The sequence below is a fragment of the Mandrillus leucophaeus genome, unplaced genomic scaffold, assembly GCF_000951045.1.
Source record: "Mandrillus leucophaeus isolate KB7577 unplaced genomic scaffold, Mleu.le_1.0 Scaffold124, whole genome shotgun sequence".
Classification (NCBI taxonomy): Eukaryota; Metazoa; Chordata; class Mammalia; order Primates; family Cercopithecidae; genus Mandrillus; species Mandrillus leucophaeus.
The window spans coordinates 840,125-863,024 of record NW_012100765.1 but is presented as its reverse complement, the minus strand read 5'-3'; the positions used below and the strand labels follow the sequence as shown (position 1 = coordinate 863,024).

General features: G+C 42.7%; 1 protein-coding gene across 3 annotated transcripts in view; it reads left to right on the top strand.

Moving 5' to 3' along the window:
- Positions 1–22,900, top strand: part of ZNF532 (zinc finger protein 532) — a 138,884-nt gene that overhangs the window by 63,296 nt on the left and 52,688 nt on the right. For all 3 annotated transcript variants that reach the window (XM_011971701.1, XM_011971702.1, XM_011971700.1), the window contains 2 exons: positions 4,831–7,193; positions 21,297–21,478. In XM_011971701.1, coding sequence (XP_011827091.1) covers positions 4,848–7,193; positions 21,297–21,478 — 2,528 coding nt within the window. In that variant the 5' untranslated portion in view covers positions 4,831–4,847. The remainder of the gene's footprint in view (positions 1–4,830; positions 7,194–21,296; positions 21,479–22,900) is intronic.

The window sequence follows — 22,900 nt, the reverse complement described above, 5'->3', positions numbered from 1 at the left end:
TCAGGAGTTCAAGACCAGTCTGGACAACATAGTGAGACCCCATCCTAAAAGAAAGGGAAAGGGAAAAAAAAGTGTGTGTGTGTGTTTGTATAAAATAATTATTTTAAAAAAATTCAATGGAATACAAAAAAGACACAATGAAGGTCTCAGTGGCCAGATAGTGCTAGAAAATAGGGACTGGGAATCCTAAAGCAGACCTTGTATTATTACGGTTGTTTTATGGGAAGCCTTTATAATACTGTCAAGATGGTCAGTAGACTTTGATTTGTTTTTCTCTAAGTAGGACTGTTATGATTTAGAGGCTATTGATTTTCATTAGGGGAAATGTTAGTTTCTCTATTAAATAGGGAACCAGTGTTTTCACAGGTCAGAGGAGGCAGACCTTGGCTGGATTTAGGCATGTGTCTTCCTGTTTCAGAATTATTTAAAGTTGGGATTCAATGGTTAGGCTGTGCCTGTGCATTTAATATTGACATTCTCTAATTGGAAATTGGGAAACCAACAATTTTTTTTATTGTGAAGAAGAATTTTGTTACAAAGTATGAGAAGTATGATTAAGGGGTGAATAGGTTTTTCTTACGTTTTTCTTTTGACTTCATAACTTTTGACTTCTGCCAACAAAGATGAAATAACTTTTTATAATTCTCAGAGGCTTTGGGTAGGAAAGGAAATGTTTTGTCTCTGTGTCATAGGAGAAAATAAAGTGATCATGTGACAGACCTGAGTTCTTTGAATTTCCTTTTTTGTAAACAGGTCTAATTCCCTCAGATATTGTTGATGTCTTCGGGTGAAAGAACATTATACATTAAGCACAAATGCTTGTTAGTGAATTGTAGGTCATTTATATAGGGTTTACTTTTAAATTAAACGACAATTGGCTGGGCGCGGTGGCTCATGCCTGTAATCCCAGCACTCTGGGAGGCCACAGCGGGCAGATCACGAGTTCAGGAGTTCGAGACCAGCCTGGCCAACATGGTGAAACCCTGTCTCTACTAAAAATACAAAAATTAGCCAGATGTGGTGGCAGGCGCCTGTAATCCTGGCTACTCGGGAGGCTGAAACAGGAGAATTGCTTGAACCCGGGAGGCGAAGGTTGCAGTGAGCAGAGATTGCGCCACTGCACTCCAGCCTGGGTGACAAAGCAAGACTCCGTCTTGGGAAAAATAAATAAATAAATAAATAAATAAAAAGACTATTATTGCCTTTGAAGGGAGATGTATTTTATAGGGCATAAGTGAAAGACATTGTTAAAATAACTAAAGCTAATTCTGTTTGAAAATCAAACTGTTGAGGGAAAGGGAAGCTAAAATGGGATCGTTCTATTTTATCTTTTAAAAGAGGACTGAGATTTATTTTTGTAATGTTTTTAAGCAAAAGAATCTATTTTTAAGACAGTAGTACTTAGGAATTGGGGTGGAAAGTGAAGAAAACTTTCAGGCATAAACATTCCTCTTTGTATTCAATATAACTGAGAAATGAAGTGGGAGTTATACATTTTTTTCCCCTCCAAGTGGAATGGAACTCTTGCTCTTGCCTTCCAGAATGTGGGAAGGGAAAGGGTAATAGGACAATGTGATTGTGGGTATGAAAAACATTCCTATAAACCAAAAAAGAAGTGTGAAGTTACAGGGAGTGGTATCCATTCCATTAGTTATACAACCTCAGACGGGGAGTCCTCCCGCCACAGTGATCTCGGGTTTCAGATGACACGATGCGCTTTCAGGTGGCCACTGCGCTCAAAAACGCCCATTATGCATTTTCAGCTTATAGTCGGCCTTCCTGCAGGTGAACTAGGATGGCTGACTCACTTTTTAAAAACTACCATCAGTTCACTCTGACCTCTTACCACGTGCCACTGCCTCACTCTGGGCTTCCCCCCATCCCCCAAGAGAAGAGTGTAAACCTTAGATGCAGTAGAGGGATGGGGACAGGGTGAGTCTGGATCACTGTGGAGAAGGAGTTGCTTCTCAACCCCTTGTGGGGTTCGCAGGCATGGGAGTTCCTCTCTGGGGGGCCTTCTAGACCTTAACTCTGCTTTAGCTGGGCAGATAGGAAAAGATAGGGGTGGTGTGGAGCAACAAGTTTAGCATGAACTCAGTGATTCAGTATGGCCGCTGTGCACGGGTTTATAAATCAGGAGGTTCCTGTACGTATAACAGCAGAAAAGGGTGAGAAGAGCCACATTAACCTTCCCAGGGTTCCTGAGAATATCAGACAGTCACACTGCCGACCACTCAAGTTTGGTTTCACGTGGCGACCTTTCCTCATTCTTGTGGTTGTATGTTCTGGGCCTCCCACCCACTGAGTATTTGAATTATCTCTTATCTTCTTTTTGTTCCTGAACCGACTGCCCTCTGGGATGAACAGTGTGTAACTGTATAAAGTCTTTTGCTCACCAAAGTCATAAAGAGAGGGCAAATGACATAAATCCTGTGAAGCTCGAAAGAAAAGGTGGAGGGACTAGGGCAGAGCCCCGCTACCATGGGGACTTCCAGAGCCTGAGCCCAAGCTTTGCATCAGTTAAAAATCTTCTTTTCAGGCCCTTTCAACCCTGGTGGGGTAGGGGGTGGTGTCTTGAGTTTTCTAGTAACAGTGACCTCCAACTGTAGATCAACATGGTTGGTAAAGACAGATCACAGGAATACTCTGCTAATGGCAGTTTTATTGTGAGTATTCCATTTACGACACCAGGATGATGGATAGAAATAAGAGTGGTGACATTCAGGGATTATTTGTAAGTGGGTGGATTCTTTTATGGATATAGTGCCTGACAGATGGCTTTTTCATTCCCCACATTTTGCAGTTTAAATGTTCAATTTCATTTAAAAAACAAAATCATAATCACAGACTTTCCTACTGGGTCTGACTTCTCATAGATATTTGTACTTCAGTATCCCTTTGGAGATGTTAATGTTTTATATCTTGTGTACTTTTCGCATTGGTGGTAGTTTGGTGCTGGGGATATGTTACTCCCCCCGTTTCCGCAGGCGCCCCTCTGAGAGAAGAGTGGTCACAGCGGGTTTTCTCTAGGCTGAGTAAGCCATCGAAAGAAAAGCACGTGTGATTTCTTCAGCTTGGTATTAACTGAGACAGGTGTGAATAGAAGCAGATTTATTCTTCAGCTCCCATCGAACCCATTTATTCTTCAGCTCCCATCGAATTCTAAGCGTTGATTTTGCCTTCAACGGTAGTTTTTCCTAACCAAATTCTTCACAGTGTTTGGATGTGTCCCCAGAGTGACTTAATATGCTGAGTGTCTTAGCTGTTGATAGATTTGTGGTGTATATGAGTTTTCTCAGGCATGTATATTCTCACTAAGTAGAAATTCTCTCTTGACCCTGGAATAGTTACTTTTATTAGGAATGTGTGATGTTTTGTAGATTGTACAAGAAAAAAAAAATATCAAGTGCTTCAGTAAGATGTGAAAGGAGACAACATGTCAGGGATCACTAAAACAGATTTGAAGGAAGGATAATAACACAGTAAATACTGAAGAACAGAGTCTGTCAAGGAACACACATCTAAATTGGCTAGGTGAATTCTTCCACTGAAAGTTGCCTGAAGTCAGCTGCTACCCTCTTCCCTTCCGACTGACTGCTGTTTGCTTCATTCCTTTCTCTTCTCTTGCTCTCTCCTGTTCCCTCTTTCCTTTCCTTCTCTCCCTGGCTGTTTGCCTCCACTGCAGAAGGAACAGATCCAAGAGATCCTCTCACTTCCTGAGGGCCCCAGAGCTAGTGAGTGTCAGAGCTGGGTCCAGCCCTGTTCTTCTGTTATAAACCCAGTGCCTGTCTTGGTATTGCATTAATTATTTGACATTTATGCTAGAACCTGTCTTGGTATTGCGTTAATTATTTGACATTTGTGCTAGAAAGATAAGTGACACTTTGCCTGTCCTCAGGCAGCTTACAGGCCAGTCTGTAAGAGGAGACAAGTACACACAGACTGGAGTAGAGACCAGGAAACAGTAGAGTCCCAGGACGGAAAGCTGGGGGTCCAGGGAGCAGAACATACCCCCTGCAGTGGAGGCTTTATTTCCCCCTGACAGTCACTTGTCCTCTGCAGGTGGGGGGATGGGCCCCTTTTAAAGACCCTCAAGCACTGCATGTATTCATATATCCTTCATGTTTAGTAACGGCTGTGACCAGCCATTTTTCTAAAACTCTGCATCCTCCTGTCATCTGAGAGTGTTTCTTTTTTAACAAACATAATAGGGAAAATTAGGGTTAAATAAAAATGGATGGAATCAGCTCCTTAGGGTTTTTTTTTTTAAAAAAAGTCCCAAGTGGAATTTATTAGCAGGTATCCTGCGGTGGGTGTGGATGCTCGTTTCTTTTCTCTCTGTGGATGAATATTGAAATCTGTAATTGGCTTTTTTGATTGTGGCATGTTTCTTTTAATAAGGTATCCCAAATCTGATGGTGACGATGATAGTGATAATTTTGCTAGCGGAATTAAATACTGTCAAGATCAAAATATGTTGGAAGTAGCTTTTTATGAAAATGACACATTTTCTAGTTGCTAAACCAGAACCTGTTTTTCTAGGCTACAGCAGTTTCAGTCAACTTCATTCTTGTTAGCTGGGAGCCATGCTGGTAACGCCGTACAGCAGTATGAAGGGATCACTTTTGAAGCTAAAATTATCTAGGTCTTACATGTATTTTCTTGATGTTTGTCCACTTGGACTCAGAGTTTCGTAGTTACCGTAAATGCAGTTACCTCCTTGCTCTTTCTTGGTAATCATTGTTACGTTAGTGCGAGTTGTATAGGGGTTTTATCTCATCGCGAGGAAATATCAATTTCTGATGGAACTATTTTCTGCTCATTTAACAGAACATCTGCTCAAATTCATGACCATGGGGGATATGAAGACCCCAGACTTTGATGACCTCCTGGCAGCATTTGACATCCCAGATATGGTCGATCCTAAAGCAGCTATTGAGTCTGGACATGATGACCACGAAAGCCACATGAAGCAGAACGCTCACGGAGAGGACGACTCCCACGCACCATCATCTTCTGACGTGGGTGTCAGCGTTATCGTCAAGAATGTTCGGAACATCGACTCGTCCGAGGGCGGGGAGAAAGACGGCCACAACCCCACCGGCAATGGCCTACATAATGGGTTTCTCACAACGTCCTCCCTCGACAGTTACAGTAAAGATGGAGCGAACTCCTTGAAAGGAGATGTGCCTGCCTCTGAGGTGACTCTGAAAGACTCGACGTTCAGCCAGTTTAGCCCGATCTCCAGTGCTGAAGAGTTTGACGACGATGAGAAGATTGAGGTAGATGACCCTCCTGACAAGGAGGATGTGCGATCAAGCTTCAGGTCGAACGTGTTGACAGGGTCGGCTCCCCAGCAGGACTACGATAAGCTGAAGGCACTGGGAGGGGAAAACTCCAGCAAAACGGGACTTTCCACGTCAGGCAATATGGAGAAAAACAAAGTTGTTAAGAGAGAAGCAGAAGCCAATTCTATAAACCTGAGCGTTTATGAACCTTTTAAAGTCAGAAAAGCAGAGGATAAATTGAAGGAAAACTCTGACAAGGTGCTGGAAAACAGAGTCCTGGATGGGAAGCCGAGCTCCGAGAAGAATGACGCTGGCCTTCCCGGTGTTGCGCCATCAAAGACAAAGTCGTCCTCCAAGCTCTCGTCCTGCATCGCTGCCATCGCGGCTCTTAGCGCTAAAAAGGCGGCTTCAGACTCCTGCAAAGAACCAGTGGCCAATTCGAGGGAATCCTCCCCATTACCAAAAGAAGTAAACGACAGTCCGAGAGCCGCCGACAAGTCTCCTGAATCCCAAAATCTGATCGATGGGACCAAAAAACCATCCCTAAAGCAACCAGATAGTCCCAGAAGCATCTCAAGTGAGAACAGCAGCAAGGGATCCCCGTCCTCTCCCGCAGGGTCCACACCAGCAATCCCCAAAGTTCGCATAAAAACCATTAAGACATCTTCTGGGGAAATCAAGAGAACAGTGACCAGGGTACTGCCAGAAGTGGATCTTGACTCTGGGAAGAAACCTTCCGAGCAGACAGCATCCGTGATGGCCTCTGTGACATCCCTTCTGTCATCTCCAGCATCAGCCGCCGTCCTTTCCTCTCCCCCCAGGGCGCCTCTCCAGTCCGCGGTCGTGACCAATGCAGTTTCCCCTGCAGAGCTCACCCCTAAACAGGTCACAATCAAGCCTGTGGCTACTGCTTTCCTCCCAGTGTCTGCTGTAAAGACGGCAGGATCCCAAGTCATTAATTTGAAGCTCGCTAACAACACCACGGTGAAAGCCACGGTCATATCTGCTGCCTCTGTCCAGAGCGCCAGCAGCGCCATCATTAAAGCCGCCAATGCCATCCAGCAGCAAACTGTCGTGGTGCCGGCATCCAGCCTGGCCAACGCCAAACTCGTGCCAAAGACTGTGCACCTTGCCAACCTTAACCTTTTGCCTCAGGGTGCCCAGGCCACCTCTGAACTCCGCCAAGTGCTAACCAAACCTCAGCAACAAATAAAGCAGGCAATAATCAATGCAGCAGCCTCGCAACCCCCCAAAAAGGTGTCTCGAGTCCAGGTGGTGTCGTCCTTGCAGAGTTCTGTGGTGGAAGCTTTCAACAAGGTGCTGAGCAGTGTCAATCCAGTCCCTGTTTACATCCCAAACCTCAGTCCTCCCGCCAATGCAGGGATCACGTTACCGACGCGTGGGTACAAGTGCTTGGAGTGTGGGGACTCCTTTGCACTTGAAAAGAGTCTCACCCAGCACTACGACAGACGGAGCGTGCGCATCGAAGTAACGTGCAACCACTGTACAAAGAACCTCGTTTTTTACAACAAATGCAGCCTCCTTTCCCATGCCCGTGGGCATAAGGAGAAAGGGGTGGTAATGCAATGCTCCCACTTAATTTTAAAGCCAGTCCCAGCAGATCAAATGATAGTTTCTCCATCAAGCAATACTTCCACTTCAACTTCCACTCTTCAGAGCCCTGTGGGAGCTGGCACACACACTGTCACAAAAATTCAGTCTGGCATAACTGGGACAGTCATATCGGCTCCTTCAAGCACTCCCATCACCCCAGCCATGCCCCTAGATGAAGACCCCTCCAAACTGTGTAGACATAGTCTAAAATGTTTGGAGTGTAATGAAGTCTTCCAGGACGAGACGTCACTGGCTACACATTTCCAGCAGGCTGCAGATACGAGTGGACAAGTAGAGTATCATTTAAATTTTCGTGTTTCAGTGATGAGTCTGTAGGCATGAGTGCTTGATAAGATGTCCTTGATTTTAGGGTGGGAATGCAGTGAAATGGATGGGTGTGTGTGTGCATGCATGCCTGTGCAGCCAGGCACATGATCCAGTAAGGATTGTTCTCATAGAATAGAGAAAATTAGCTGGGGATGTGGTGGTGGCGGCGGTGATGGAGGTGGTAGCAGGAGTGGTAGTGGCGGTGGTGGTTGTGGCAGCAGTGGCATGTGCCTGTTGCCCCCAGCTATACTCGGGAGGCTGAGATGGGAAGATTGCTTGAGTCCAGGTGTTCGAAGCTGCGGTGAGCTGTGATTGAGCCACTGCACTATAGCCTGGCATTGGGGCGAGATCATATCTATTAAAAAAAAGAATAGAAACAATGTTGAAACATTGATCTTATTTTAATAAAATAGTTTTTTTTGGGAAGATAATATATATGTACTAATTGAGTTGTGGAACTTTAGATTTTGGTAATCATTTGGTCATTGGAATGTATATTGAAAGTCTGAAATTTAGCTGATTATAGTGTCATCCTGTTGTATTAGGTGTTTGAGCCAGGCTTCATCATCAGAGTTCCTGAGTTAGTGACAATTTTGATATTTAGAAAAATACTTACTGTTATTTATCTGCTGGCAGCTGTACTGAACTTACTGTTGTTTATAATGCTGATCTTTCTTTTATAGTTGAATGCATTTATCAGTAGCCACTTCTATGGCATGTGTGCTTACTTAAGATGGTGGTCCAGAAGTGTGTTCAGTAATATCCTTCACTGCAATGAATTTAAGCCACAAATGGCAAACCCACCTCCAATTAAACAGAATACCTTTGTATGTGTTTGCAGCTTTTGTTTTGTAGTGAAGTGCAGGTCGATGTTTGTGAATTACATTTAACAGTGGGCATCAGCCAGCCTTTTATCTCCATCATTTGCTACTTAATGAGGCAACTTTTAGCTAATAGAGAAATGTATTTATCATAAATTTATAATACTGTTATTTGGAAGTAATTAGACATGTTGAATGAAATAAATTGGAGTTAGACCATGTGACGTAATGTCCAAACCAGAAAACGTGTGAAATTTGACTGGGCACAGTGGCTTATGCCTGTAATCCCAGCACTTTGGGAGGCCGAGACAGGTGAATTGCCTGAGCTTGGGAGTTCAAGACCAGCCTGGGGAACATGGCAAAACCTCGTCTCTACCAAAAATGCCAAACATTAGCTGGGCTTGGTAGCGCGTGCCTGTGGTCCCAGCTACTTGGGAGGCTGAGGTGGAAAGATCACTTGAGCCTGGGAGGTGGAGGTTGCAGTGAGCTGAGATCATACCATGGCACTCCAGCCTCAGGTGACAGAGCAAGAGACCCTGTCTCCAACAAACAAACAAACAAACAAACAAAAAAAACCACTTGTGAAATTCAAAGGGAGCACTAGTTTGAGCTAATATACTCTGCCCCTCCAACATCTCTTTATAAAGATTTAGCAGTAAACTGGGCTTTCCTTTTTTTTCCCCTCCAATAGTTTGTTAATTAGGATGTTTGTGCTGCAGTTCAGAAGTTTGGTACTATCTTGGTGATTAGTTCCTCAAGGGTAATTACTGGTTTAAGCTCTTTGTAGCATTTCGAGTTTGGGGAACGAAAGATCAAGAATACCCTGGTAATTTTTTTCTCTGGTTTTTCAGTTTAGTGGAAATGGAAGCAATAAAGAGTTTTGACAGCATTCTTGCGGGTTTGAATGTTAAATGTTTCATTGACTCCAGCAGTAAAATGCTCAAAAAACAGGAAAGCAGCGACTTAGTTTAAGAAGGCTCTGATGGCTCCAGCTGTTAACCTAGCCCGGTGACAATGCCTGGGTTCTGTCTCCATGGATGTCCTCCCATCTTGACACCACTTCATCAAAAGGATAATATTTCTTTTCATCCTAACGGGATGCAGTAAAAAAGGGGAAAACGCCAAAAAGCTCTTTCTTCATTTCTGTTTTCCTCTTGTCTCGTGTCTGTCTGCTGCTGGACTGTGTAGAGTGGTCGACTGTGTCCTGGTTTAGGAGGGTTCTCACTATGAGCTGTGTGCTCTGTATCTGGCCTTTAGAGCTACCCTCAGATGTGTCTGTCTGAGACCTCCTTCTCTGAGAGCAAGGAAGGGCATGGGCAGGTGGGTAGGATTTCGTTCTTCCCTGCGTTTCCCTAGTTTTTGTTCTTTATTAACCTTTTAGGCTCAACAGCCAAACTAGGGTGAAATGGGTGAAGCTCTGCCCCGGGAGGAGAGATTAACATCTTTTCTTTTGTGTGTGGTTGCTTTGGCATCACTTTTGTGTCTTGCTGGGCTGAGTAAAATAACGCAGGTCACCTATTTCACGCGGAATCCCAAGGAGTGAGTCGGGGCAGAATGTACATTTAACTCTCAGGCCAGATACACACAAGCAAAACACTCACCTCCTGTTCTGTGTCCTTTTTGCAGCCATGCCCTCATCTATGTAGGCCACTCAGCTCACCACAGAAGGGCGTTGGTTTGTAGTGAGCTTCAGCCCACTGCATAGCCACGCACTGCAGGACCAGCAGTGTGAAAAGGCCCCATAGCACGCTGTCCTCCTGTTCCTCGTTTCCCCTTTCTCACTGAATCCAGAATGCCTCTCCACAGCTTCCCATTTCCCAGACACAGCCAGACGGTGTCACTCAGACCCAGGCGGGGAGTGTGGCTTCTGCCTCAGTGGGAGTAGCTGCTGTGTCTTCAGCATTCATGGTTTAACCCAACCTGGAGTCTCTTCCTCGGTTCTAGGGGCTCAGTAGAATTCCTGTGGCTGTTGCCATCCTAGCCTCCACATGTGACCATGGGGGTTCTCGCCCATTACTGTTGCCCAGGGTGCCATCCAGCAGCCATGGGAGCGGGAGGTGGGGGCTGCAGTAAGACAGGGAGAAAATAAAAGAGAAAGTAGCCTTTGTTTCATCCTTTTCACTTGCCAGTCACATGACTGTCGGCCAGTTTATAGTTTGTTCAACTCGATTGGGAAAACATCTACCCACAGAACTTGGTTTCTGTCTGAGGGTGGCACTTAAAACGCACATGACCGCTTACAAATCTAGAAATGGACCCAGGGGAGCCTGAGGTACCGGCGGCTGTGCCGAGCCCCTCCTTTCCTCTGTTGTCCAACACGTTCCATATATATTTTTTTGAGATAGAGTCTCACTCTGTCGCCCAGGCTGGAGTGCAGTGGCATAATCTCGGCTCACGGCAACCTCTGCCTCCTGGGTTCAAGTGATTCTCCTGCCTCAGCCTCCAGAGCAGCCAGGATTACAGGCACACACCATCACATCCAGCTAATTTTTGTATTTTTAGTAGAGACGGAGTTTCACGATGTTGGCCAGGCTGGTCTTGAACTCCTGACCTCAAGTGGTCCACCCGCCTCAGCCTCCCAAAGTGCTGGGATTATAGATGTGATCCACCCTGTCCAGCCAGTATTCCATGTATTTAACACTTTAACTTTCCATTTCCCCATTGACCTCCACATTCTTGGTAGCTCATGGGTGAATTGGAAGAGTATACCAGCCCACATTGTAACAGCTTTTCAGTGCTCACACCCTGGCCTGTGCTTTCTGGGGTAGGAACCCAGTGCAATTTAAGCCTGTGCCTGCGACTCTGAGTCAGGGTGCCCTGGGTCTGCACGTTAGTGTCTAGTTAGTCTAGGCTCGTCACCTGAAGTGGATTCCTGAACCGACCCTGCTGCCACTGTTCATGGTTCAGAAAGTGTAAGGGGTGTGGCCTCTGGGGTCCTTGCTAGATTGGCAGGTCCATCACTCTTCACTCAGTGCCTTTCAGCTCCTTGGTTTACCAGGTCTGGAGAAAGGTACTACTTTGGCAGAGGGACCTCCTTCCCTTCTTCTTTTGAGATAATTATAGATCTATGTAAGAAATAATACAGAGACAACTTGTATACCCTTCATCCAGTTCCCCACAATGGTAACATCTCACAAAACTATAGAACAGTATCACAACTGGGAAAGGGACATTGACTCAGTCAAGATAACAGAGCTTTTCCAGCACTACAAGGATCTCATATTGCTCATTTATAGCCACCCACACCCTCTCCTCGCTCCTTAACCCTGGCAATCACTAAGCTGTTTCTCATTTCTATAATTTTGTCATTTCAGGAATGTTATATAGATGGAATAATATCGTATATAACTCCTTAGGATTGGCTTTTTTTCCACTCAGCATATTTCCCTGGTTGTTGCGTATATCAATAGTATATTCCTTTTTATTGCTGAGTAGATTCCGTTGTATGGTTTGCCATAGTTCATTTAACCATTCACTTGTTGAAAGACATCTGCATTGGATCCAGTTGGGGGCTATGATGGATAAAGCTGTTATTAACATTGTTTACTGGTTTTTGTGTGGACATAAGTTTTTATTTCTCTGGGATAAATGCCTATTTATCAGCAGAATATAATTGCTGGCTTATGTAGTATTTGCATGTTTAGACTCTTAAACTGTTTTGCAGGGTGGCTGTACCATTTTATATTCCCAGGAGCAGCATACAAGGGATCCAGTTTCTCTGCATCCTCCAGCATTTGGTGGTGGTACCATTTTTTATTTTAGCCATTTTGATAGGTGCGTGGTATTATTTTATTGTGGTTTCAGTTTGTGTTTCCCTAGTGACTAACGATGTTGAACACCTTTTCATGGGTTTAATTTGCCATCTGTTTTTCCTTTTTGGTGAAATGTCTCTTCATATCTTTTGCCCATTTCTAATTAGGTTGTTTGCTTTTACAACAAACCATTGAGTTTCACAAGTTCTTGATAGAGCCTAGATACTAGTCTTTTATTGGCTATGTGGTTGCAAGTGTTTTCGCCTAGTCTGTAACTTGTCTTTTCATCCTCTTAACAGGTCTTTAGCAGAGCAAAAGTTTGTAATTTTCATGAAGTCAAGTATATCAGTTTTCCATTTTATGACCCCTGCTTTTGGTGTCAAGTCTAAGGCATAGCTCTAGATTCTAAACATTTTCTCCCGTGGTTTTTTCCTTAACGCTTTATAATTCTGTGATTTACATTTAAGTCTGTGACTCATTTTGAGTTGATGTTTGTATCAGGTGTGAGATTTAGGTGGAGGGTCATTTTTTTTCCCCCATACATGGATAGTTGTTGAAGATGCTGTCATCTTCCAATGAATTGCTTTTGCCCCTTTGTCAAGTATCAGTCAGGCATTTGTGTGGGGATGTTTCTGAGTTCTTTATTCTGTTCCATTGATCTGTGTGTATGTCCCTCTACCAGTATCTACAGTCTGAGTACTGTAGGTAGTCTTCGAATCTGATAGATGGATGCCTCCAATTGATTTTTCTTTCCCAAAATTGTTTTCACTAATCTAGTTCTTTTGCCTTTCATATGTTGTCTATTTCTGTAAAACAACTTGCTGGGATTTTGATAGGAATTGCATTAAACCTACATATCAGTTTGGGGGAGAATTGACATCTTTACTATATTGAGCCTTTCAATCCATGAACATGAGCACAGATTCTTCATTTATTTATACTGATAAGAACAGATACTACACTTGTTCTTAGCCAAAAGGCCGAGAAGTGATTTTTCATTTATTTATATCTTTGATTCTTTGTTTTGTAGTTTTCTTTTCTTTTCTTTTCTTTTTTTTGAGATGGCATTTTACTCTTGTTGCTCAGGCTGGAGTGCAGTGGTGCAGACTCGGCTCACGGCAACCTCCGTCTCCCGGGTTCAAGCGATTCTCCTGCCTTAGCCTCCCGAGTAGCTGGGATTACAGGCATGTGCCACCATGCCCGGCTAATTTTGTACTTTTAGTAGAGACGGGGTTGAGACGGGGTTTCTCCATGTTGGTCAGGCTGATCTCGAACTCCTGACCTCAGGTGATTCGCCCGCCTCAGCCTCCCAAAGTGCAGGGATTACAGGTGTGAGCCGCTGTGCCAGCCTTGTAGTTTTCATCATGTAAGTCCTGTGCATGTTTTGTTAGATTTATTTTTTCAAACAATCATAAGTGGTATCATATTTTTTGGTGAGAACATATTGATCGCTAATATATATAGAGACAAATAATTTTTACATATTGTGTATCCTTTGACTCTGTTGAACTCAGTTATTGGTTTCAGGGTTTTTTTGGGTAGATTATATTGATTTTTCAGATATCAAAATAGCCTTGCATTTCTGAAATGAATCCCACTTGGTCAAGCTGCATATTTCTTTTTTTTGAGACGGAGTCTTGCTCTGTTGCTCAGGCTGGAGTGCAGTGGCTGGATCTCAGCTCACTGCAAGCTCCGCCTCCCGGGTTCATGCCATTCTCCTGGCTCAGCCTCCCGAGTAGCTGGGACTACAGGCGCCCGCCACCTCGCCCGGCTAGTTATTTTGTATTTTTTAGTAGAGACGGGATATCACTGTGTTAGCCAGGATGGTCTCGATCTCCTGACCTTGTGATCTGCCCGTCTCAGCCTCCCAAAGTGCTGGGATTACAGGCTTGAGCCACCGCGCCCGGCCATTCTTTTTATATATTTTGAATTATAATTGCTGCTATTTTGTTAAGAAGTTCTGCATCTATATCCATGTAGATTTCCTTTTTTGTTCTGTTCTTACCCGGTTTGAGATAGGTTGATACTCATTTTTTAAAGAATTGAGAAGTATTCCCTCCTCTTCAATTTTTCTGGAAGAGAGTGTGTATAATTGGTGTTAGTTTTTCTTTGTTTGGTAGAATTCTTTGTTTGGTAGCATTCTCCAGTGAAACCATCTGGACCTGGAGATTCTTTTTTTAGGGTTTAAAAAAAAAAAAAGTACCTGCTGGGCTGGTGGTGGGGGAATTGGCAGAGATGAAAATTCCCCTTCGCTACTGGCCTTCTCTGACACCCACCATCTGGGTAGGGGCGTTAGGACAGGCAGCTCGTTACCGTCTCAAGAGGGTTGAATGAAGTCTTGACTCCACCTCGACTTGGCACAGATTGGGGTGCGGCCACCGTGTTTTCTGTAGGACTTGGCTGGAGTAGAGCAGTCTTCATTTAAAAGTTTTCTGTTTTCCTAGGCACCCCTTTCCTGGTCGTCGGCTACAGAGCACAGGCTTTTCTTGGGGGTATTTTTTTTGTCTCTTCCCATTGGCATTTTGGGTTACTAGCTTCTTCAGCTCCAAATCTGGTACATGTGAGGCAAAGAGAAACCTAGGGAACTGACTACCCTGTCATTCGTAGGGTCTTGAGGTCCCTAGCTAATCTTTCACTCCACATTTCAGAGTCCTTTTATGTTTATTTTTTATATAATGTTCAGGGTTTTGAGTTGTACTTAATGGGAAGAATAGGGAAAGTGACTTTTATTCCATTTTCCTGAAAGTGGACGTTTTACTCCATTTTTTAAAAAAGATCCTAATGTAGCTGTCCTGTCCTCAGTGAGAGATTCTGTAATTGCATTATTGTGCTCTGCCAGAGACTTTCAGACCCCAATCTCAGTTGTTTTTGCAATTAGGCTTCCTGGGAGGGTGACTTTCCATTTGACTTCCTGGGATTTCTGTTGTCTCTGAATTGAAGACATTTTCTCCGCCCAGTGTAAATTTCCTTTCTTAGCCCCGTCTTTAAAAGCAGTTAGGAGTGAGAATTGCTTCTTTTTCCTTTCACATCTGGTGAGCTGAGCCTCTTTTAAGACCTCAGCCTTTCTCTTAAGAACACACTTTTCTTGATTTAGCTCAGTCACTATCCCCTTTTTTAATCTTTCCTTTTATATTTTATTTTTTCCTTGGTATCATTTTGTATTTTGACCTCTGTTTATGTTTTGAACAGAGCCTGTCTCAGTTTCCCCAGGGTGCTTCTCTGCACCCAGCAAAGGGTCTGTCTGCCTGTGAGCACCAGCTGGGGCTGTTCCTCCTATGCCTCTCACCATCTCCCCTTACACATGCCTTTAGCTTTCTGAGACTGCCAGTATGCCATGGGTTAAAGGAAGGTTTGGGTGGCATTTGGTGCATTCTCTTTGCCAGTTGCTGCTCCTCCTCCAAGTGTTCGTAGACAATCTATGCAGAACTAACAGTCGCCAGAGAGACTCAAAAGCACCGCTTCCTTATTAACTGGCCTGTGCTCAGTGACCCCCAAGAGCAGGTCTCTGGTAAGAGCTGTGTTGGAATATATGGTTTTAACTTGAGGCTCTCTTTGCCATACGTTCCCAAAGCTGTCTTGGGATTTGATCACACTGTGCTACACGATCTGGACCAGGAACCCAAAGCCTGCTAGGCTGAGATTAGACTGCCTGCATGCATCTGCTTACCCCTTGGAGGAGGCGGTGGCAGAGGGAGAGAGCCAGAGGGCTGAGGACCTTTGCGGGGATCACTACCTTCCAGGGAGCATGGAATCAAGCAGTACAATAAAAACAGAGTTCTGAGCAGTTGACTCTTTAGCCATTAAATCTGCCCCAGTTAGGGGTTTGTATTCTGATCTGTCTGCTTAATAATCCCGGCTTTGGGGTATGTTGAGAAAAGGGAGTGGGCGAGAGACCAGAGGAGCTTTCCACTTCTCCATAAAGTATTTAAGAGCTGAGGACTGTCGTTTGAATAATTGATAAATACCAATTTAATGTGTTGGGATGTCATTGCTTCAACTCCTCTTAAAACCATGTCTAAATTTAACCAACTATAGACTGGAAATGCTTTCTGTAACCCCTTCATTTTAAAAACCTGTTTTCTTCTTGTGGCATTTATATCAGCTGTAGAATCACAGAATGCTATAGGTCTTTTGACCGGCCCTTTTATTTTACAATTGAAAAAAGCAAATGCCCAATTGGTGGCAGAGCCGGGACTCAAGGCAAAGTTTCTGTATTGCTGGTTCATTCTTTCTGCTTGTCTAAGATGTCGAAGCATAGGCTCTTACAGCCGGAGGGACCTCAGGAATCACATAAGGATGGATTCTTGGGGTTACTTCCAAGTCACCTTCCAGAGTGTGGATAAAGGTGACATCTAAAGTGGTCCTCGTTTTCGGGAATTGCTGGTTCACTTTAGTTTCGGGAACTTTCTGGGCATCATTAATATAACACACTAACTGTATTCCCGGGAGCAGCCTCTGCTGGTTCTCATTTCTAGATCCGCTCTGCTCAGACAGCTTCCTCTGGAAACCGGGGAGCTCACCTGAATTCCTCCCTTCCTCCCTCTCCCAAAATACCCTTATTAGCTGAAGACTCATGACCCTTGGTTTTTGGTCCTGCTCTTCTAAGTGTTTAATTTAAATTTTGGTCAAGACTAGTCCTGTCCTAGTTTATATTTTAGTGTTATCAAGTTTTAATTTACCCATATTCTTCAGTAATAAGCATCTAAGTAGATTATATGTGTTGGCCATATAGCTTTCTGTAAATTTGTTCATTTAACTGTCAATTCTTGTTAGGGATGTTTTGTGTAGCAGAATGATTTGAGGACAAAACCAGCACAACCGTCTAACTCTGTGAGCGAAAGGCATACAGAGCCAGCTCTGCTGTGTTTGCCTGGTATGACTTCCATTTAAGTGAGATCTGAAATGAAATGCTTTCTTTGTGTTCTCAGTCTGAAATTGGACAAAAGTGAAAGCCACAAAACAAACTGGTATACTTTATTATTTTTGGATAATTATACTGTAGACAGAAGATTATGGAACTGCTTTTAATGAGGTGAGAGTAATTTACTTAGCATCTGGGCTGACTGTTAAGCTGGCATTGTTTCTGACTTTAGCTGCAGTGTTTCATGTTGGTGTAGGCTTTTGGTCTGTTTGAAATTTAAGCATAAGTATACGGCCATACTTAATTTCTCTAGCCTCTCTCACTGTTTCTCACGTACCTCTCTCAGGCTGTTTTCTGCCTACAATATGAGCAAAAACATGTATAATTATTTTTCTTATTACTCAGCTAATTCCTCATCTATAGAAAGAGGATGTCAAGCTTGAACACTCTCTGATTCCTTAACTGGCCAGAATGTACTAGGTTCCCCCTTCCCTGTAGCCTGCATTTGCATGCCATTGATGGATTTCAGTGCCAGGATTGGATAGCAAAGGCTCAAGAAGGGTGCAATGGCTGATGCCTCTAATCCTAGCACTTTGGGAGGCCGAAGTGGGCGGATCACCTGAGCTCAGGAGTTCGAGATCAGCCTGGGCAACATGGTGAAACCCTGTCTCTACTAAAATACAAAAAAATTAGCCAGGTGTGACGGTGTGTGCCTGTAGTCCCAGCTACTTGGAAGGCTGAGGCAGGAGAATTGCTTGAACCTGGGAGGCAGAGGTTACAGTGAACTGAGATCGTGCTGTTGCACTCCAGCCTGAGCGACAGAGTGAGACTCTGTCTCTTAAAAAAAATGAGTACAGTCATCTCTTAGTTTCCTCAGGTGTTGTTTCTAGGACCCCCTTCAGATACCAACATCTGAGAATGCTCAAGCCCCTGTTATAAAATGGCACAGTATTTGCGTAGAACCTAAGCACATCTGCCTGTGTCCTTTAAATCATCTCAAGATTACTTATAATATCTAATAGTGTAAATACTATGTAAATAGTTGTTATACTGTATTTTGTATTGTTGTATTGTTATTTTTTATTTTTTTCCCAAATATTTTTGATCTGTGGTGGACTGAATACATAGATGCAGAACCTCAGGATACACAGAGTCAGTTGTAATTGCAAAGCGTGGAATGTGGGTACTTTTCAGCTTTATTTTCCTATAGCTTTCTAGTATTACCTGACTATTGAAAAGTAATGTTTACTTTAAAAAGTAACAGTTCAACCGAGCAAATAAGTCTGCTGTAGAATAGAAATTAACTGTTTATTACCTAAGTACCGAAAACGTTTATCCATTTTTAGATGACATAAGTAAAATGTCAAGAGACACATAAAACCACTTAGGTGCCCTTTCTTATGCTTTCTTCTATTGAAAAGGCAGTTACCGTCACATTCAACTGCTTTATCCTCTACTAAGTAGCTTCAGCTTGTATAGTAGAGTGTTAGAATTTTAAGATATATTTTAATTTACTTGATTAAAAAAAGTAAGGAAAGTCAGTCATTACAGGCCCCAAAGAAATCCTTGTCTGCCCTCATGCTGAAATACATCCCCCCAAACCCAGAGGATGTTCATCATTTTCATGAATTCAAAGCATTCCAGAAAAGCTGATGGAAGATACTCCTTTGTGCTGTGAAAATGCATCACCACTATCATGGGAAGCAGGGATGACAAGTTTTCTATAACAGGAACAGTGAATACAACTTGAGGGAATACAGTTAAGCAAATGATGTCATATGAGTTTAAAACTATTGATACCATGCAACCATCAAGGAGGAGGATGTCTCCAACCAAAATAGCTTGTTTTTTTCCTCAAAATGGAATGAAGCCGGCATGGTGGCTCATACCTGTGGTCCTAGCACTTTGGGAGGCTGAGGCAGGAGGATTGCTTGTGGCCAGGAGTTTGAGACCAGCCTGGACAATATGTGAGACCCTGTCTGTGCAAAAAAAATACAAACATTGGCTGAGTGTGGTGGCGTGTGCCTGTGGTCTCAGCTACTGGGGAGGCTGGGGAGTGAGGATCGCTTGAGGCCAGGAGGTGGAGTCTGCAGTGAGCTGTGATCACGACACTGTACTCCAGCCTGGGCAACAAAGTGAGAGCCTATCTCAAAACAAGAACAAAAACAAAACCCAAACAGAATGGAGTCAAGGAGTAGAGGAGGCAGGTAAATAAAGATAGAAATGCAGGGGTAACTAAGTGTCTGTACGTAGATATGCATGCATCTACAGAAACTAAAGGCAAGGTCTCTAGTGTCCAGCGTGACTCCCCGGTGACCATTTTCTCCCACTTGAGGAATTGCAAAGTATGAAAGCATTTTGATTTGAGGCTGTAGTCCCTGTGACTCCCTCTTTCTCCTTGTGCTTCTGTACCGAAAGTGGGTGAGGAGCCTCAGCTGATGGGAACGAGTGAGTGCAGAGTCGTACAGCTGGGTGGGGAGACATGATGATGATACATTCCAATGAATTTAAGTAATTCCTTGTGCATCTTATATGTATTGTGAGGGATAACCATTTGTAGTATATCTTGATGAAAATGTGAAAATTTTTTTCAGGGAACACTGTCTGCTTTTTAGATTTTCTTTCCATTTTCTACCATTCTAAAAAGTAGTACAATCACATTACTTTAGATAAAAGAGAAGCAGCAGGGGAGGGGGACTCACGTCGACACTGACATACTGTGGGCACTGTTGGTATATTTGCTAATGGTTTTCCCTGTGTGTTTTTGTTTATTCATTCATTATATCCCCACCCCACTCCTAGACTCCAGTTCAAATCCTGGTTCTTCCACTTAATAGGTTTGGAGCCTTGGGCGAGTTTCTTAACTTTACTGAGCCTCATTTCCTTATCTGTAAAATGGAGATGTTATCTGCTTCATAGGTTATGAGAATTAAATGAGATGATGTACTTCAATTTACTTAATGTATTTTAAATACCTAGCTTAATCTTACCATTTGACTCATGGTAGGATGGGACCAATGTATACATTTTAATATAACATATATATACACACATGCGTGTGTGTGTGTATATGTATGTATATAAATGTGTGTGTGTGTATATATATATATAATGTTTTTTGACTTCTTTTAGTATAGAAAATGCTAACTTTATTCCCAAGTAAGTGCAAGACATTTTAAGTTGCCTGTGGAAGTTCAGACATGATAATTCCCTGCCTGTGACTGTGTGAAGGTAGATAGAAGACTTGAGTTCACAGAAACAAATGATTACCTGTGGTAATGTAGATGTTAACAGGATCTGTTATTAATGAATCTGTTGACTGGTTTTCCTTGCTGTGGCTCGTTTTAACCTTTGAAATATGTGTTACGAGAAAAGGAGTGCTGTTTTTTTAATGATGCTAACTTCATCAAAGCTACCTGTAATGTTCTTATTTTGTGATTATAATAAACATTTTGTGGGATAAAATTGTTATTTTAGTCCTTTCAGGAGAAAATCAAGAAAGAATTTTCAAGTGAGTTTCCTATTTTTCTTAGTCTAAGTCACTTGGAAGTTTAAACCTTAATTTTTGGGTGTGCTTCAAAAACTAGAAGAATAAAAAAAGTTGTTTTAAAATTTCTTAACTTGTCAATATAAACAAATGCTTTGAATCTTAGCAAGAATCTATATTTTGAGGCTTTCTTTGGCTTTAATACAAATTGTACATTTTAGAAGATGGTAGATAATTTGTGTTTGCATGAATTTCTGAAAGTATTTAAACACAGTTTATGTCATATGCTATGTGAGGTTTATTTTTGGGGTGGAAGTAATAAGTCCTCAGTTTATGTTTACTTTAATTTTTTTTTGGTTTTGTGTTTTTAAAAATATACCATGTTTATTGCCTATATCCAAGAGGATGAAAAATAGTGTTTTGGGTTTTCCTGGATAGTTAATGATATAGAGCCTTTTCCAAAGAGGATTTCACCTTTAATTTTATTTTATGCATAATCAGATTTTAAGCTCTATAAAATTTTAATTTAATGTCTAAATTTATATACTTGAACTTGAGTTCCTTGGTTTTAATTATAAATTTTATCATGGCCAGGTCATCCATTTAAAGGCCAATTTAAGTGCAAAAAGAACAAATAATTGCTGTAGCCATTCTTTTGCATTCCTGTATTTCAGATTTCAAATAACTGGTCGGGGAACAATTGGATTAGCTTCTAATTAATTTTTATTATTTTGGAGAAAGCTTTTTATGAATTGTGAGGACTGTGACTACTGTCAAGATACATATGCCTATAAACTTGTTACTATGTATTAAAATTGTTTGCTCACATAAATTTGTAAGAATACCTCTCTTCTTTGCCCTAAGCAAAATGCAAAAGTAACAGAATTGGAACTCTGCTAAAAGGGATGTTTTTAGCTCATACTTTGAGATGAGCCTGACTACATAGCACATACTGTGATTTTACAGGATAAAGAATTGTACGCAGGACATGTAACTTTCAAGTTGGCTTTTCCCTTGGGCTTAGAATCAATTACTGTAGTATTTGAAATGAAGGATGTATAATTATCTGGAGGTTTAACCACGGTTCTTTGCATATTAGAAAGTACTTAGTAGGACCAACCCTGTTTCCCCCTTTGGTTTGTTTAGAAGACTTGCACTATCTGCCAGATGCTGCTTCCTAACCAGTGCAGTTATGCATCACACCAGAGAATCCATCAGCACAAATCTCCCTACACCTGCCCTGAGTGCGGGGCCATCTGCAGGTCGGTGCACTTCCAGACCCACGTCACCAAGAACTGTCTGCACTACACGAGGAGAGTTGGTTTTCGGTCAGTATTATCATTCACTTATGTGCAAGTAAAACTCGTTCACTTACAACCGCACAGCATTTTGAGTGGTCTGCACACACGGTTTTCTGGGTCATACAGTGATACCTCGATTAACAGATCCTCTGGGAACCTAGCTCGTTTGTAGAGTCCATCTGTTTGAATCCTCTTAATGTAATGTCGGCCCTGCTGGTCCTCACAAATCGGAGGGTCATGGGGCCTGTCCTTTTAGGCGCAGTCTTGCATGTGTGCAGGTGTGACTTTGACTGTCAGGTTTTTCTGTGCCTCTACCGTTTTTAACAGACTTTTGCTATCATACTCTTTGCATTTTAACCCCTGCAAGAAAACTATACATTCTGTACCTCTTAATATTTCCCCTTCTCATGAAAACAGAAATAGTGCAATGGTCTTTTATTTTGTCCACGTTGAAGGATGGGGTGTATGTCCCAGCCTTGCACTCCAAATAACTTCCTCCTCCTCCCCACTCCTCCTCCTCTCCCTCCTCCCTTCCTCCTCCTCCTCTCCCTCCTCCCTTCCTCCTCCTCCCTCTCCTCCCTTCCTCCTCCTCCTCCCTCTCTCCCCTTCTCTCCCCTGTCTTCTCCTCTCCTCTCCCTCCTCCCCCTTCCTCCTCCTCCCTCTCCCCTTCTCCCTCCTCCCCATTTACTCCTCCCTTCTCCTCCCTCCCTCTTCTCCCCTTCCTCCCTCTTCTCCCCTTCCTCCTCCTCCCTCTCCCCATTCGAGTTCTCTCATTCCTCCCTTGTCTCTTCTGTGTATCTTCACTGTGGTCCCTTTTACTGCCCCCCAGGATTCTCAGATGTGCATTGTACAACATCTGGCAAATCTAATGTTAGCTAGTGTTGAATGATGATACATTTGAACTTTTTTCTCCATCTTATGACCTTCTGGTGCCTTTTATATTTTCACTAAGAAGATTCCACCAGAAAACATGTCCATTGATACACAGTGTCTTTGTTAATAGAGGTATTACTGTACTATATGTTTATCTTAACATTACGTATTTGCTTACCTGGTACCTTTGTTAGATTGTTAATATGCAATGATTTTTTTTTTTACCTGTAATAAATTATGTTTAATAAAAATGAAGTCCAGTTAGCATGATTTGATGGTTTTATTTAAGTTTAGGTTATGTTATCATCAATTCCTAGGTGGTTCTGCCCAGTTTTCCATTAATAACACTAAGCTATGAGACTTACTTCACATTTTATCGCATGCCTCCAAACCTGTAATGCACAAGTGTTTTATGAATTGAGATCTAGCCTGGTGGAAACCTTTGGCTTGGAAATCAAGAAACCAGTTTTCTTGTACCACTTCTGCCAGTAACTAATTATGTGGTAATTCACGTATTCTCTCTGTACTGTGGTGCCTCTGTCTATAAAATTGGTGCATTGTCTGTCTCCAGCTCCA